The sequence below is a fragment of the Phaenicophaeus curvirostris genome, chromosome 15, assembly GCF_032191515.1.
Source record: "Phaenicophaeus curvirostris isolate KB17595 chromosome 15, BPBGC_Pcur_1.0, whole genome shotgun sequence".
Lineage (NCBI taxonomy): Eukaryota > Metazoa > Chordata > Aves > Cuculiformes > Cuculidae > Phaenicophaeus > Phaenicophaeus curvirostris.
In genome coordinates, this window is record NC_091406.1 from 18,805,992 (window position 1) to 18,823,602 (window position 17,611).

Consider the following 17,611-nt stretch of genomic DNA (forward strand, 5'->3'; position numbering starts at 1 on the left):
AACTTCTCCTTATCTGAAAACAAGGATCACCACATGGATGCATGCAAGGAGATTTTTCTGTTCTTAACAGGAATTGAAAGACACGTACAGTGTTCACAAGACATAAGGAACGTGCAGCTCTGATAAATACACAGTCATCAAAGATTCAACTCAAAGATACCATTGCCTTTCTTCAGCACATTGAGCAACTTGGAAAATACATGATGTGAAAATCCTAATGTAAAGTTCACATCTTTCATCAATAACCATCATTCACTGGAAACATCATCCAACAGGAATGCAAAACGATGAACCCACAGCTTGACTATCTGGAGTCTGAGAAGTGTGATCACAGAATCATATAACAGTTAGAATTGGGAGGGACTTTAAAGATCATCTAGTTCCAACCTCCCTGTCCTGGGCAGGGAAATGCCACCAGATCAGGTTACCCAAGGCCCCATCCAACCTGGCCTTAAAAACCTCCAGGGATGGGGCATCTACTACCTCCCTTGGTAGCCTGTTCCAGTGTCTCACTACTCTCATGGTGAAGATATTCTTCCTAATGTCTAATCTAAAGCTGCCCTTCTCCAGTTTATACCCGTTCCTCCTTGTCCTATCACCACAAGCCTTTATGAATTGTCCCTCTCCAGCTTTCTTGTAGGCTCCTTTCAGGTCCTGGAAGGTCACTGTAAGATCACCTCATAGCCTTCTCTTCACCAGGCTGAACAAGCCCAACCCTCTCAGCCTGTCCTCATATGGAAGGTGTTCCAGCCCTCGGATTATCCTTGTAGCCTCCTCTAGACCCATTCCAACAGCTCCATATCCTTCTTAGGTTGAGAATTCCAGAACTGGACACAGTACTCCAGATGAGGTCTCACAAGAGAGGAATAGAAGGGTAGAATCACTTCCCTCAACCTGCTGGCCACGCTGCTTTTGATGTCAAGCTTCTCATCAACCACCCCCCCCAAGTCCTTCATGCCAGCCAGCTCTAAATCACATCATGTACTGAAAATGGGGATTGCCCCAACCCAGGTGCAGGACCTTGCACTTGGCCCTGTTGAACCTCATGAGGTTCTCACAGCCCCACTTCTCCAGCCTGTCCAGGTCCCTCTGGATTACATCCCATCCTTCTGCTGTGGCAACCACATCACTCGGCTTGGTGTCATCTGCAAACTTGCTGAGGGTACACTCAATCTTTCTGTCAATATCATTGATATTAAACAGCACTGGTCCCAGAACAGAACCCTGAGGGACACCACTAGTCACAGAACTCCATCTGGACTTTAAGCCATTGACCATTACTCTCTGAATACAACCCTCCAAGCAGTTTCTTATCCACCATGCCATCCACCATTCAAATCCATATCTCTCCAATTTGGATAGAAGGATACGCGATGTGGTGCTAGGTACCGTTAAAGCATCTCCTTGAATCACAAGGAACATTCAGCAGCAGATATTTGGGGGGTATAATGAAGATACTCAGCTGCTCATAAGGAAATCGAGTGGGAATTGGAAGAGCAAGAAATAACTGTAGAGCCAGGGAAGACTTGAAGAGCTTTTAGCATTGTCAGGTCTTTTCAATTCTGCTGGGACACAGAATTTGCAGCTTATGAGCAATAAGAAGGAACTTTTATGTCATCTCTTTCAGTCTCAGTGAACAAACTGAAGAAAACATTTCTGAAAGAAAGGGAACCCCAAACTTCCAGGAAAGAAAGGCTTCTATGGGAACTGCCCCTGCACTCAGAAAGCTGAAACGGATGTCATCATTTCATTGAGGACCCCGAGGTTGAGCTGTACCTAGTGACAACAAACAAGGCAGGAGCTAGAAACCTACAGAACCTACAGAAATGAATGGATCAGATGCAATAACACGTCTAGGCCATACACATTGAGCAGAAGGAATGGAACTGCATAAAACCACAACTATGGGCCTAGTGGATGAACTATGATAAGCATCATCTTCTATGATCCCCCCATGCTGGCAGAGATTCTCTGAGTCCTCTCCAGTCCTACCCAAATTCCAGGTTTGCTTCTGATCGTCGTAACTGCCAAAACCAAATCATAAGGGTAAAATGCACAACAATCACACCAAGAAGGGGGAACATTTGTCTGTCACCAGCATTGTGGGAAGAAATAGAAGGATTGTAAAGCACGTGAATGATAACTGCCTGAACTGATTTCACAGAGACTGGATAATATGAAACCATCAGATTTCGTGAAATTCCTTCCCCTGTTTTACCACATGCACTGTTCCACAGAGGTGTGATTTCTATGAATCTCAGACGTTTATTTTCTCTCCCTACCAAAACCAGAACACTAATATAACCTCATATCTCCTGATTTCCACAAAAACTGCAAGAAGAGCAAGAGGTCACGACACACAACACATGGCTAAACAAAGATATGACATTCCTTATAACTACATCACAACACATAAAAATCAGAGAGATAAAAAACATCAGACCAGGAATGCAAGGCATCATAAAAAGAGAAATTATTGTCAGAGAAACTCACTGGGAAGTCTTCTCCATCTTCACTGCAGGTGTTGAAGTTCATCTCCAGAGTACCTGCAAATCACTGAGCTTACAAGCACATGTGCACCCTCAACTCTTCCTCTGGAGTACACAGTAAGGATGTCATTCTAAGAAACAGCTGCCAGCTCTCATCAGTTTTTCTTACTGTGTGTTCTGCTCATCAAGCTGCAAGTGTAAACACTTTCTACCAGAGGCCTCTTTCTCAAGCCAAGTCACCTCAGACTGCTTCCAGGCAGCTGAGAGCTTGCCCAGGGAAGTGAGTATTTGCTGCAAAACAACAATCCCAGTTTCAAAGGCAAGAGCACTGCCTACAGATGGGGAACACCTTCAAGCTATGGATGGAAACTGCTTCCCCAGCATAACAATTCCAACACATCTCTTTGTGGTTTAAGTGTTACCAGCTACAGCACAGAGCAGCTTTAGGCCACATTGAGAATGGGAAACCAGCAGAAGTGAGGGAACTGTAGCTTAACATTTCAGATAGTGTCAGCTAGGGAATGTACACAAGACAGTCTCTGGGAGACTCTCACAAATGCTGACACGCCACACTTGTGGGCCTCATAGAACAACCAGGACAAATGGAACCTTCAAGCTATCATGTACTCATTTCAAATTACACCACAGCAAACTTTTTCACCTGGCCTGTCTCTGGACAGAAAGGGCTTTTTGACCTTGCCCAAATATTACACAATGCCTCTGAATTGAATGTTGTGCACATAATTTCTCATTATCTCAGAACAAGGATCACAACGCATATACATGCAAAGAGATTTGTCTCTTCTAACAAGAATTCAAAGACTCGTAGTATGTTCTCAAGGCCACAACTGATGTACAACATTGGTAAAGGCTCAGTCGTCAAAGAATCAGCTCAAAGACAGCATTGTCTTTCTTTGGCACATTGGGCAATTTGGATGGTACATGATGTGCAAACCTTATTCTGAAGCGTACACCAATACTCAATAAGGACCACTCAAGGGAAATATCTCTCAAGAGGAAAGCAAACTGATGAACACACAACTTGGTGAGTTGGGAGCTGTGCAGTGTGATATCCCAGACTAGGACACCTTCAGACTCCTTTTTCTAGTCCAGCATTGGAGGCTGGCAAGTAACAGAACACAGAACATGTCTTCACCAGTACCTCCGCACACACAGCAGTCCCAGGATTTCCCATCAAAGCCTTCACAGACTGCATGCTTGACATTCACCTTCACAATGAGCAGACAGACTCTGCTCAAACAAAAGTTGCAGAGACAACTCCTCCTTATCAGGCCCAACATTTGGCTTCTCACCATGCGTACGGGTCAAGCAAGAGCATTTCACCCAGTGACATTTTAAGGAAACACATCTATGAAAGTCTTTAACACTAAGGTGAGACAGTCAAACAGAGACATTTGATCTTCTACAAACTCTCAGAGACAAGGGTGCAACTTAAGATCATCACAATGATCAAGGAAAAGAGGTTCACACATGACGAAAGGAAAAGATCACATCATAGTATTCTTGATAGTGGTCCTTAGAGAAGATACATAATTCAGATATTTAGCAGGGAATGAAAAATCGGTTGCACGTCCCAAGGCTCCCATTATGGCATTTTTCATAAGAACATCATTAAACTGATAGGTAAAATCATCACAACAACCTGCAAACACAGAGGCAGGACATCCCAGCAGAGATGTAGTAATATTTCTCTGGGCAAAGTTATTTGAGGAGCAGAAACTTGCATTGTCTGATCCTGCAAGTGGACACTGATCATGGACAAGAACAAGCCACATGCCCTGGGTTCTTCATTAGGGCCACATGCACAACTCTCAGGACTCCCTTTCCCATTCCTCCACAGCTTGCATAGTGTTTTTGACCCTAACAATTTGCAAGCACCTGACAACAAACAGCCATTTCCCCCTAACATTTCACTTCATTGTTTGCAGAGAGATTCCATTAAAAAAAAAAAGTTGCAAAGAGAACATTTCCTTTACCATGAATACTATTTTACTTCCTACCACTTGTATTTGGCAAGGAAGGGCATCTCTTCCTGTAGTAATTAAAAGAAACAATTAATGAAAGTGTTTCCAACTAAAGCGTCTGAGAAGTTAAACCACAGAAAGGATTCTTACATACTCTTCCAGGCAGTGGCAGATGGAAGATCATTTCTCCCTTCTAGGGACAATCTTTAGGAACATCAAATTCACAATGCATGATACCACAGCTGGACGCTGAACATGGAAAGGAGCAAACAGATCTCTTGGTTCCATCAACAGCCCCTCACAAACAACTCCCACAACTCTCATCTCCAGACCTTCATAACTTGCTTAGTGTTATTTTTGACACTCGCCATTAGCAAGCACATGACAGCTAACAGCCATTTCCCCAGCCATTTCCTCATCAGGCACCAGGATCATCCATGAACTTCATACAGGCATCTTTACTTCTCTGTACTAAGAAGGAAGAGACATTCTTCTCTAGTTCTGCTTCAGAAGAGGAATATCAAAATTCTAAAAGTGAAAGGGAAGCGGTTCTGAAGGAAAGAACAGGTCAGCAAACAGCGTGGAACAGGAATGATGGAGTAAAACTACAAAGCCCTGCCAAAACGTAACTCGAGCCAACAGCAGCCCCGCTTCTTCCACATCCCGCTCCAACTGGAACACTGAGCAATGATCCTCTGTAGCAATATATCAATATATTCCTCAATATATGTCTTGGTTCCTTCAACAGTCTTTCAGAAACGGCTCCCACAATTCTCATCTCAACCCTTGTCAACTTCCATGGGTCTTTGGCCCTCAGAATTTGCAAGCACATGATGTCAAAGATGAGTTGTGTAGAACATTTCTCTTCATCATGTTTGCTCCTATCAAAGCACACGTTATAGGACTGATAAGTACATGATTCGATTTTTCATTAAGAATATCACAGCCATCTCCAAACACAGTGGAAAAACATACAACTGGAATAACAGGTCTTCCAGGGAAAGTGGACCTCTCATTGCATGATACTATAGTTAGACACAGGGTAGAAAAAAGAGTAAACATATCCTTTCATTCATTCAACAGCCCCCCACGAACGGTTCCCACAGCTCTCCAAAGCTTCACAACCCCTCCAGGAGAGACTGAGCGAGGGAACTAGAATGCTAAACCACGATCTCCATGCCACCTGCCTAGAGCGAGAGGCAGCAACACACAGCGCAGTGCCGAAAGACATATTGCCATCTTTTGTAAGCACCCTCCCCACGCAGGAGATAGAAGGCAGCACCGAAAGGGCTGAGGAGCAGCAGAGGGCACCGCGGCGGAGCCGGTCCCGGCAGCGGCTCTCACTCACCGGGGCAGCGGCGGCGGGGAAGCGGCGGGCGGCGTCAGGGTCCTCGTCGAGCAGCGGCTCGGGCTCGGCGGGCGGCGGGCGGGCCGGCAGCGTGTCGCAGGCGCTGTCGGGCGACAAGCGGAGGCGGCTCTTGCGCGAGTCGGCGGTGAGCGACACCTCGTGCGAGTAGGAGCGCAGGAAGGCGCGCACGCCGTCGAGGCCCACGAAGGGCGAGCCCGGGACGGCGCGCAAGGCGCCGCTGCCCGGCGGCGGCAGCAGCTGCGAGCGGCGCCAGCGGCGCAGGCGCAGCGCCAGCAGCAGCAGCAGGAAGGCGAGGAAGAGGCAGGAGACGGCCGCCACGGCCACCACCAGCCACCGCGTCAGGCTGCCGGCCGGCTCGCCCGGCACGGCCGCCGCCGCGCTGCCCAGCTCCCACAGCAGCTCGGCCACGCTCTCGGCCAGCACCACCGTCAGCGTGGCCGTGGCCGACAGCGCCGGCCGCCCGTGGTCCTTCACCACCACCACCAGGCTGTGCCGCGACGCGTCGCGGGCCAGCGGCGAGCGCGCCGTGCGCACCTCGCCGCTGTGCGGCCCCACGCGGAACAGCCCCGGCTCCGTCGCCTTCCACAGCTCGTACGACAGCCACGCGTTCTGCCCCGCGTCCGCGTCCACCGCCACCACCTTGGCCACCAGCGAGCCGGGCTCCCACGACCGCGACGCCAGCTCCACGCCCGACCCCGCCCAGCCCGCGCCCGGGCCCGCGCCCGCGCCCGCCGGCGGCGGGTACAGCACCTGCGGCGCGTTGTCGTTCTCGTCCGCGATCTCCAGCCGCACCGACGCGTTGCTGCTCAGCGACGGCGACCCGCCGTCCTCCGCCCGCACCCACAGCCCCACCTCGCGCACCTCCTCGTAGTCGAACGAGCGCAGCGCGTACAGCGCGCCCGTCTCCGCCTCCAGCGACACGTACGACGACAGCGCCGCGCCCCGCACGCGGCCCTCGCACAGCCGGTACCGCACGCGCGCGTTCGCGCCCCAGTCCGCGTCCCGCGCCCGCACCCGCACCAGCAGCGCGCCCGCCGCGTTGTTCTCCCGCACGCGGGCGCTGTACCGCGCCTCCGAGAACACCGGCGCGTTGTCGTTCACGTCCAGCACCCGCAGCCGCAGCACCGCGCTGCTCCACCGCGGCGGCGACCCGCCGTCCGTCGCCCGCACCGTCACGTTGTACTCCGACACCTCCTCCCGGTCCAGCTCCCGCGATGTCACCACGCGGTAGTAGGTGCCCCGCGAGCTCTGCAGGCGGAACGGGACCGCCCCGTCCAGCGAGCAGCGCACCTCGCCGTTAGGTCCTGAGTCCCGGTCCTGGACGTGCAGCAGGGCCACCACCGTCCCTAGCGGGGCGTCCTCGGAGATTTCTGCCAGGGCCGACAGCACCGAAATCGTGGGCGCGTTGTCATTGACGTCTGTGACAGTGATCATGACTTTCGCCCTGTCGGAAAGCTCTCCTTCGTCTTGTGCCTGCACCTCTACTTCGTAAAAGCCCCCTTCCTCGAAGTCCAGTCTCTGCAACAGCGTGATTGCTCCCGTCAGAGTGTCCAGTTGGAAAATCTGCGAGGCTTTCTCTGTGATTTTCTTGATTGAGTACTTCACGTGCCCGTTCGTCCCCTCGTCGTCGTCCGTGGCCGTGAGGGTGACGAGGGTGGAGCCCACGGGCACGTCCTCCGGCACACGCACCGCGTACTCCGCCTGGCTGAACACGGGCGCGTTGTCGTTGGCGTCCAGCACGGCCACGCGGAGCCGCGCCGTGCCCGTCCGCGATGGCTCGCCGCCGTCCATCGCCCTCAGCACCAGCTCGTACGACGCCGCCTCCTCCCGGTCCAGCGCCTTGGCCAGCACCAGTTCGGGACGCTCAGCCCCGCCGGGACCCGCCTGCACCGACAGCGAGAAGTGATCGTCGCCGCTCAGCTCGTAGCTATGGAGTGAATTTCGTCCCAAATCCGGGTCGTGAGCCTCGGGCAGGGGAAATCTCGATCCCAGCGCTGTCATCTCGCTCATTCTCACTTGCGTTTCTGGCTCTTGGAAGCTGGGAGCGTTGTCGTTAATGTCCGTGATTTCCACTTCGATTTCATAAACCTGCATTTCTCCTTCCACTATCACTTGACAGCGCAGCACGCATTGCTGCACACTCTCGCACAGCTGCTCCCTGTCGATCCTCTCCGCCGTCACTAAATGTCCCGTCTTCCCGTGCAGGGACAAATACTGCGTCCTGCCCTCGGACACAAGGCGCACCCCGCGTTCGCGCAGCGCCGGCACCTGCAGCGCCAGGTCCTTGGCCACGTCGCCCACGAAGGAGCCCTTGGGCATCTCCTCGGGCACCGAGTAGCGCAGCTGCCCCCACGCCGCCTCCCACGCCGCCCCCAGCACGCACCACAGCAGCGCTCGCTCCCGCCGGCCCCAGCGCCTCCCCGCCGCCCGCATCGCCGCCGCCGCCCCGCACACGCCGCCCCGCCGCCGAGCCACAGCCCGCTCCGCCTCAGCCCTCCGGCTCCGCACCGCCGCTGCCGCCCGCTGCCGCCGGCCCCTCCGCCTCGCTGCACCGCGGCTCCGCACCGCGGGGACGCTCGCAGCCCGCCCGCCCGCCGAGCCAGCCCCCAGCCAGCCAGCGAGCCGCGCCGCAGCGGGCGGGGCTGCCTCCACCGCTCCCACCTCCCGACCGCTCCTCCTCGGTCAACAGCGGCGCCCGCAGCCTCCTCCCGGCACTGCACGCACCCAGCGCTGCCCCGCAAACACCGCTCGCAACGGCCGCATCGAAAGGGAAAAACATCACCTGCCAGATACCGAGAGCCCTGTCCCGTCAGTCCCAAAGCGGAATCCCCACCAGGAATTCCACGGCTTTGGTAGCTTTCGGGATTCGAGGCATTTTTCACACCCTTCCTGCAGATCGAAATCGCATCACACTGCCTCCCTCGTTCCACTCATCCCGACGACAAGTAGAAAGCAGAAATGGAGATCCCCCCCCTCAAATGCAGTCCGGTGATTTCCTGCTGTGGTTTTCTCTAACGGGCGTGTTCCTCAGACCCCACGAGTGAAAACACTTACTAACTGCCATGTATGCCAAATAAAATATTTCTTCTTATTTAATGTGCAGACTATTAAGACTCTTTTACCATTAGTCCAACGCCACAATCCCCACCACAATATTTCGTAGCAACCCTGCTTGAATGGCCGGTTCTAGGACAGCGAAAGAAAACGGGCTCTCATCCACGAAATGGGATATTCACGCAAACACGAGGGCTGTCAGGCTTCTTAACCGAAATTCCAGAAACCTTTCTAGGTCACCTGCAGGTCATATGAAACGAGATCGTAATTAACTGCTCCACCACCGCTGCCTGAGGTCAGACAATTAACGGGTCAAGAAGGTGCAGTCAATGCACTGAAAGGGAAACGCGGAGTCTCAGTCAGCGCCGACGGAGCAGTTAGTTGGTTTTTAACAGGACGGGAACACTGGAATGCTTCAGTGACGTCACTGAGCTCATGGCTACAACATTAAACTGCTGGAAGTTCAATGTGTGGTTTCTTTTTAATACTCCACAGAAATTTAAATATTGCGTATTTTATGCACAATTGCATTTATCCAAGTAAATTTACGGCTTGAACGACAGCTTGAAAGAAGCTTTGATTGTCTCACAAAAGACCGACACTTATCAGTAAATCTTGATCTGATCCTTTAAACCCCTTGTTGGGAGGACACTTTGTCCCCAAAATCCTGTAGCAGAGCAGAAGACAAGAACAGCTGCAGAGGCAAAACTACGCGAGCCCTTTGCGAATGTGTCAATGGACTTGACTCAAGTGCCTGATTGCTGTCTCTGTGAGCACATCGTAGTCCTGCTTGCAGTTATCTCAGGGTGAGCAGAGATCTGTCCTTGGAAACAGGCAGACACAGCAACGATTGCAAAGAGTGGCTGAGAGACAGAAGCCGCGTTTCTATTCCCCCGCCAACGCGATCGGACAGTTCGAAGCGCCTCTCTTTGGGAGAAGCGGAGAAGAAAAGACAACTGAGTCTAAAATCAAAAGGCGATATCTTTTACATCCTGAGATGCCGTTCTACACCTTCATCTATGCATGAAAGACAGAGAGGGAACGCTACGATGTGGGGAAACTATTAGGGGAAAAAAAAAAAGCAATGAGAAATAACTGCAAATAGAACTCGGAAAAATCATGACTGGGTACAATTTATTCGCCCCATTAATGCTGCCATTCCTGCAGGAGCTTTCCTCCATAAGAGGAGAGGGAATTCGGGAGAAGAGGGGAAAACTCTCGAGGGAGGAACAAGCTGTAACGTCTCCATTTGCGGAGCCACATGCTTTTTTCCTTTGGGAAAGAGCATCAACCCACGGGTTTGTATCCAGCCATCAAAGAGGTTCAAGTATATCAATCATGGAGGGGAGAAGTCATTAGGAAGGAAAAACCTCTAACGGTAAAGTCTAGCACATTTTCCCGACTTTGTCTTGCAGAGTCCATCGTTCACCACGTTCACCGTTCCTAACTCAGACGAAAGTTTTAGCCAAAAACCTCTCAGCTGAACCTCTGATCACCAAAGAAACAAGAAGTGCCGCCGCTCAGTCCCTGCTCTGAGTGGAAGTGCGAAACCCCGTTCCTTCCTTCATTCCTTCCTTCACGGGGACACGGATCGGCACTTCACAGCCACACAAAGTTAACCCCTAATGCTGCCATTTCTGCAGCACCATTCCCTAAAAAAGCATGGGCGGTACTCTCCTCTCTCACTAGGGACAAAGAACCTCGATGCTTTGCCAGTCATGGATACACACACGTGTCCTCTGGGAGCCGAACATTAACCAAGGGGTTTCTGCCCAGCTGTCAATCAGCACCAATTACACTGTTTCACGGAGAATCCCAAATTCGCATTTTATGTAGCCCAGTAATGAAACCGGAGAATTAACAAGACACACACCATGTCTCGTCTCTGCCAGTACCTCCTCACACTCAACACCCCCAAGAAACTTCTCAAAGCCTTCACAGATTGTAAATATGTCATTGACCCTCATCATCTGCAGAAGGACTCCATAGCAAGACAAGTTGCAGAGACAAATTCTCCTTCCAATGGATAAGTTAGACTTCTCACCATGTGCATGTGACAAGCAAGAACATTTCTGCCAGTGACAAGTCTATGAAAGTCTTTCTCTTTACAGCTGTGAACATCAAAGGCACTTCAGGGACAGACAACTGTAGCAGATCCGAACTTCCAGAGACTGCCAGGTACAAATGCAATAATTTAGGTGATCACAATGAGCAAGGCAAGAAGTTAACACCTGCAGTAAAGGGAGGCATCACTCTTCCTAATGATGGCACTTAGGGTGGAAGCATAATTAAAGGGGTTGGGAACTATTAAATACACAGTTTGTTCTTTCCAAAGCTCCCACCGTGGAATTTGTCATAAGTACATCATTAAGATCTTAGTTCAGAATTGACCACAACATGCAAACACACAGGAGGCACCTCCTACAACAGCCGTATGTCTGGAACAACATGCATTAGGCTAAAACTGGGAAGCCTGCTATGATACTATGAAGGGACACTTAGCAGGGAGGGAGTAAACCACATCACTTGCGTTCCTCAACAGCCCCTCACAAACAGCTCCCACAAGTCTCATCTCCAACTCTTTATACCTTGCATGGTGATCTTTGATGCTTATAATTTCCAAGCATGTAACATCAATCCATCCAAAGAAAAGACATGGAAAACTTACACTTTACCCTAATGTATCTATGAATTCCTACCACACGTATTTAGCAAACAAGAGCAATCCTTCCAGTAGCGTTTTGAGGAAACATGGCCATGGAAGTGCTCTCCATGGAAAGGAATAAGGCAAGAAGTTAAACCATGGTCAAAAGAAAGGGTCAAATCATACTCTTCGAGATAATGGCATTCAGACTAGATATGTAATTAAGGTCTACAGATGGTGAGGAAAATATACTCGGCTCCTCTCAAAGCTCCCATTATGGCACTTATCAGAAGTTCGTGATTCATCTATTACAAAATAAGCAAGAAGTCGGCATAAAAACTAGGAAGCATTAACGCGTCACGGAAAGTTATAAAGGGATCATTACCGTCCCGATTCAAGTCAATCACATCCTACTTAAGCACGTTGGTTGTCTGAAAGATACCTGACTCTGCAAATAACACAAACTGACGTTTCCTAATAATGAAAGATATCCATTTGTAAAACCGGAATCGCACATGTCAGAAGACTAAACGAGAAACGACCTGGAGCGTGATAAACACACCCGTCTGAATTAAACTCAGACCAACAGCAGCCCCACTTCTCCTGACACACATCGACTGTGACACTGAGCGACCTCGTTGCCTGTGCGGCAGAACAGCAACAGGTGAAAACGAAATTTCTCATTATCCCGTACTCGCTACTTTGTAGAGAAACAAAACACCACAGGAGACAGTGCTTAACTTCCCTTTCACAAACTTCTTCCACTGTTGGAGTTCTTAGGAAAAAACCGCCCTGGTCACCCCAGGGAAGCAGCAGAGGGCACCGCGGCGGAGCCGGTCCCGGCAGCTGCTCTCACTCACCGGGGCAGCGGCGGCGGGGAAGCGGCGGGCGGCGTCAGGGTCCTCGTCGAGCAGCGGCTCGGGCTCGGCGGGCGGCGGGCGGGCCGGCAGCGTGTCGCAGGCGCTGTCGGGCGACAAGCGGAGGCGGCTCTTGCGCGAGTCGGCGGTGAGCGACACCTCGTGCGAGTAGGAGCGCAGGAAGGCGCGCACGCCGTCGAGGCCCACGAAGGGCGAGCCCGGGACGGCGCGCAAGGCGCCGCTGCCCGGCGGCGGCAGCAGCTGCGAGCGGCGCCAGCGGCGCAGGCGCAGCGCCAGCAGCAGCAGCAGGAAGGCGAGGAAGAGGCAGGAGACGGCCGCCACGGCCACCACCAGCCACCGCGTCAGGCTGCCGGCCGGCTCGCCCGGCACGGCCGCCGCCGCGCTGCCCAGCTCCCACAGCAGCTCGGCCACGCTCTCGGCCAGCACCACCGTCAGCGTGGCCGTGGCCGACAGCGCCGGCCGCCCGTGGTCCTTCACCACCACCACCAGGCTGTGCCGCGACGCGTCGCGGGCCAGCGGCGAGCGCGCCGTGCGCACCTCGCCGCTGTGCGGCCCCACGCGGAACAGCCCCGGCTCCGTCGCCTTCCACAGCTCGTACGACAGCCACGCGTTCTGCCCCGCGTCCGCGTCCACCGCCACCACCTTGGCCACCAGCGAGCCGGGCTCCCACGACCGCGACGCCAGCTCCACGCCCGACCCCGCCCAGCCCGCGCCCGGGCCCGCGCCCGCGCCCGCCGGCGGCGGGTACAGCACCTGCGGCGCGTTGTCGTTCTCGTCCGCGATCTCCAGCCGCACCGACGCGTTGCTGCTCAGCGACGGCGACCCGCCGTCCTCCGCCCGCACCCACAGCCCCACCTCGCGCACCTCCTCGTAGTCGAACGAGCGCAGCGCGTACAGCGCGCCCGTCTCCGCCTCCAGCGACACGTACGACGACAGCGCCGCGCCCCGCACGCGGCCCTCGCACAGCCGGTACCGCACGCGCGCGTTCGCGCCCCAGTCCGCGTCCCGCGCCCGCACCCGCACCAGCAGCGCGCCCGCCGCGTTGTTCTCCCGCACGCGGGCGCTGTACCGCGCCTCCGAGAACACCGGCGCGTTGTCGTTCACGTCCAGCACCCGCAGCCGCAGCACCGCGCTGCTCCACCGCGGCGGCGACCCGCCGTCCGTCGCCCGCACCGTCACGTTGTACTCCGACACCTCCTCCCGGTCCAGCTCCCGCGACGTCACCACGCTGTAGTAGCTGCCCCGCGAGCTCTGCAGGCGGAACGGCACCGACCCGTCCAACGAGCACCGCACTTCGCCGTTAGGTCCTGAGTCCCGGTCCTGGACGTGCAGCAGGGCCACCACCGTCCCCGCTGGGGCGTCCTCGGAAATCTCAGTAAGCGCTGACCGCACCGAAATTTCTGGCGCGTTGTCGTTGACGTCTGTCACTGTCATAACAACTCTCGCCGTGTCGGAAAGGCTGCCTCCGTCTTCTGCCTGCACCTCCAATTCATAGGAACCACCTTCCTCGAAGTCCAAACTCTGCAGCAGCGTAATTGCTCCTGTCTCAGAGTCCACTTGAAAAATCTGGGAGGCTTTCGCAGAAATCGTTTGAAACGAATATTTCACGTGCCCGTTCGTCCCCTCGTCGGCGTCGGTGGCCGTGAGTGTGACGAGGGTGGAGCCCACAGGCACGTCCTCCGGCACACGCACCGCGTACTCCGCCTGGCTGAACACGGGCGCGTTGTCGTTGGCGTCCAGCACGGCCACGCGGAGCCGCGCCGTGCCCGTCCGGGATGGCTCGCCGCCGTCCATCGCCCTCAGCACCAGCTCGTGCGACGACGCCTCCTCCCGGTCCAGCGCCTTGGCCAGCACCAGCTCGGGACGCTCAGCCCCGCCGGGACCCGCCTGCACCGACAGCGAGAAGTGATCGTCGCCGCTCAGCTCGTAGCTCTGCACGGAATTCCGACCCAAGTCGGGGTCGTGAGCCCTGGGCAGGGGAATCCGCGACCCAGGCGATGTCGTCTCGCTCATTCTCAATTCTTTTTCTGCTTCTCGGAAGGTGGGGGTGTTGTCGTTAATGTCCGTGATTTCCACTTCGATTTCGTAAGCCTGCATTTCCCCCTCCACTATCACCTCACAGCGCAGCACGCATCGCTGCACACTCTCGCACAGCTGCTCCCTGTCGATCCTGTCCGCCGTCACTAAATGTCCCGTCTTCCCGTGCAGGGACAAATACTGCGTCCTGCCTCTGTCCAAGAGACGGACCCCGCGTTCGCGGAGCGCCGGCACCTGCAGCGCCAGGTCCTTGGCCACGTCGCCCACGAAGGAGCCCTTGGGCATCTCCTCGGGCACCGAGTAGCGCAGCTGCCCCCACGCCGCCTCCCACGCCGCCCCCAGCACGCACCACAGCAGCGCTCGCTCCCGCCGGCCCCAGCGCCTCCCCGCCGCCCGCATCGCCGCCGCCGCCGCCCCGCACACACCGCCCCGCCGCCGAGCCACAGCCCGCTCCGCCTCAGCCCTCCGGCTCCGCACCGCCGCTGCCGCCCGCTGCCGCCGGCCCCTCCGCCTCGCTGCACCGCGGCTCCGCACCGCGGGGACGCTCGCAGCCCGCCCGCCCGCCGAGCCAGCCCCCAGCCAGCCAGCGAGCCGCGCCGCAGCGGGCGGGGCTGCCTCCACCGCTCCCACCTCCCGACCGCTCCTCCTCGGTCAACAGCGGCGCCCGCAGCCTCCTCCCGGCACTGCACGCACCCAGCGCTGCCCCGCAAACACCGCTCGCAACGGCCGCATCGAGAGAGAAAAACGTCACCTACCAGATACCGAGAGCCCTGTCCCGTCAGTCCCAAAGCGGAATCCCCACCAGGAATTCCACCTCCAAATTAAGTGCTCCACCAACATCGCCTGAGATCAGATATTTAAAGGCTGAAGAAGGTGCGGTCAATACCCACAAGGGGAAACAACGAGTCTCAGGCAATGCCGAAAGAGTAGTTAATTTATTTTGCAACGGGATGATTGCAATTATATGCTTGCGTAACGCCACAGAACTAGTGGCTACAGCATTCAAATATTGAAAGCTCAATGTGTGATTTCCTTCCACAAGAATTCCTATTTCACAATGTTTATATACATTTATAGTTATGCAAGTAGCCCAACAGCCTGAAGGACCGTGAAAAGGCTTCGATTGTCTTACTTCATGATTGTTTTACTGCATGAGTAAAGCCGCCTATGAATGGCCGTCAATGTGAAGTAAAATATTTCTTCTTCTTTGAAGGTACAGAATATTAAGATTCCTTCAACGCCGTTAATTTGCGATATTGTGTAAAACCTTACTTGAGTAGCGTGTAGAAGGGCAGCGAAAGAAAACGGGCTCTGACATGCAAACCGTTATATGCACGCACACACACAAGAGCTATGGGCGTCATTAACCTAAGCACCCGTAAAGAGGTGCCCTCGGCAGGTAAAGGGAACACTCACGAAGGGGGAACCATCTGTAAATTCTCTATTCATGGAGCCATATACACGTTTTCCCTCAGAGTCTGATATCGAAAAGGCATTTACGCAGGAGTTTGTATCCAGCTACCAACCGCTCCTGCGCGACCACGGGCGCGTTGTCGTTGGCGTCGGTGACGTCGATGCAGAGCTGGGCGGTGCCGCTCCGCCGCGGATCGCCGCCCTCCACAGCCGCCAGCACCAGCCGCAGGCTCCGCTCCCGCTCCAGCGCTCGCCGCAGCACCAGCTCCGCGAACTTGCTGCCGTCCGGGCTCTCCTTCGCCTCCACCGCCAAGAACTCGTTCTCCTCCAGCCCGTAGCCCTGCAGCGAGTTGCTGCCCACGTCCGGGTCCTCGGCAACGCCCGAGGCAAAGCGAGCGCCAGGAGAAGCGAACTCGCTGATCTCCAGCAGCAAGGCGGCCAGCAGCGCTCGCCCCGCTGCTCGCCGCCGCCTCTGCCCGCTCGCCAGCGCTCGCCGCGCTCCTCTCTGTCGGCGACAGCGGCCACCGAAGAGCGGATTCCTCCTTAGCTCGGCCGGTTTGCTCGCACCCGCCGAAAGGCGAACCAAGCAGCTCGGCTCGGCACTGGAAACGGAGAATCCGGACGGGAAACGCGTTACCGAGCGGCGGGGAGAGCGCAGCCTTTGTGCCGCAAAGCACAGGTGAGTGCGGGTCAGTACGAGCGGCTTACACTGTGCAGGGCGGGTCTGACATATTCCAACAGCTTCTGCTATCGCTGCGGGTTGCTCTGTTGTTTCATTTCTATGAGCTCGGAAAAGCAGCAGCTCTGCTAGGGAGACGCTGCTGTACAAAGGAAGCACCAAAGTCGTCGTTTCATTGGAGGAGCGTCTTGGCTATATCCATTTCAATCTACATCCTGCTCAGAATGACTGAGAGTGGGAGACCACATGGAACCCTATTGTCTACAACAGCCGAATCTGTATATGCTCCTGGTCTCAATCTTCAGATCACAAAGATCATCACAACCTCTGGCTCTATTACTTGGCAAACAGACTTTCTCCCCCCACACCAAACTGCTTCCTTCAGTGAATCGAGTAAATAAGTAGAGATCTAAAAGCATTGGATGGACAGCTAAGAGGTACCCATGCACCCAGGATAATTCAGTTAACCATTACGTTATTCTGATAACTGCAAAGAGCAGTGCTATACTCCTCCGTCAGCTACCTTTCCCAGGGCAGACAGACACTTGCAGAAAAACGATGGCAAACGAAGTCACGAGTAGAAAAGTCAGAGGGGAACAGTGGGGAAGGAATTTCCCCATGGCACAAACACAGCGACTTTTACTTTGCATCCACAACACACACAACAATGCAGGCACGGCTTGGCCTGACAATGGACAGGGTAAAACCTCTTGAGTGCAACGACTGTGAAGAAAAGATCTTCCTCACTGCCTGTTTGTACGATAACACCGCCTCTCAGCAACATTCACGGGAAATCGCGCAGTGCAAGACTCTGCAGAGAAGACTCCGCAGCCAAACCCTGGTTCAGCACCATGGACAGGGCAGGGCACGTTAGGACCCCTGAATCGCTGCAAGATCCACAGAGACCACGAGAGCGGAAACTACAGGTACAGCAGATGTTCCTAAAGCTCTTATTGCTACAGAAGACATCACGGATTACTAATGTGCCCATTCACAGGGTGCTGGCGATAGCTCAGTACCCGCTTATGCCACACTCACTACTCCCTCAAAAGATACAAAGGCG

General features: G+C 54.5%; 2 protein-coding genes and 1 pseudogene across 3 annotated transcripts in view; all 3 read right to left on the bottom strand.

The window, feature by feature from the left end:
* Positions 1 to 17,611, bottom strand: part of LOC138727290 (protocadherin gamma-C5-like) — a 218,939-nt gene that overhangs the window by 62,954 nt on the left and 138,374 nt on the right. The window lies entirely within an intron of this gene.
* Positions 1 to 17,611, bottom strand: part of LOC138727194 (protocadherin gamma-A10-like) — a 34,511-nt gene that overhangs the window by 5,857 nt on the left and 11,043 nt on the right. Inside the window, exon 2 of the mRNA XM_069869486.1 lies at positions 5,823 to 7,133. Coding sequence (XP_069725587.1) covers positions 5,823 to 7,133 — 1,311 coding nt within the window. The remainder of the gene's footprint in view (positions 1 to 5,822; positions 7,134 to 17,611) is intronic.
* LOC138727195 (protocadherin gamma-A5 pseudogene) lies at positions 8,332 to 15,201 on the bottom strand (annotated as a pseudogene).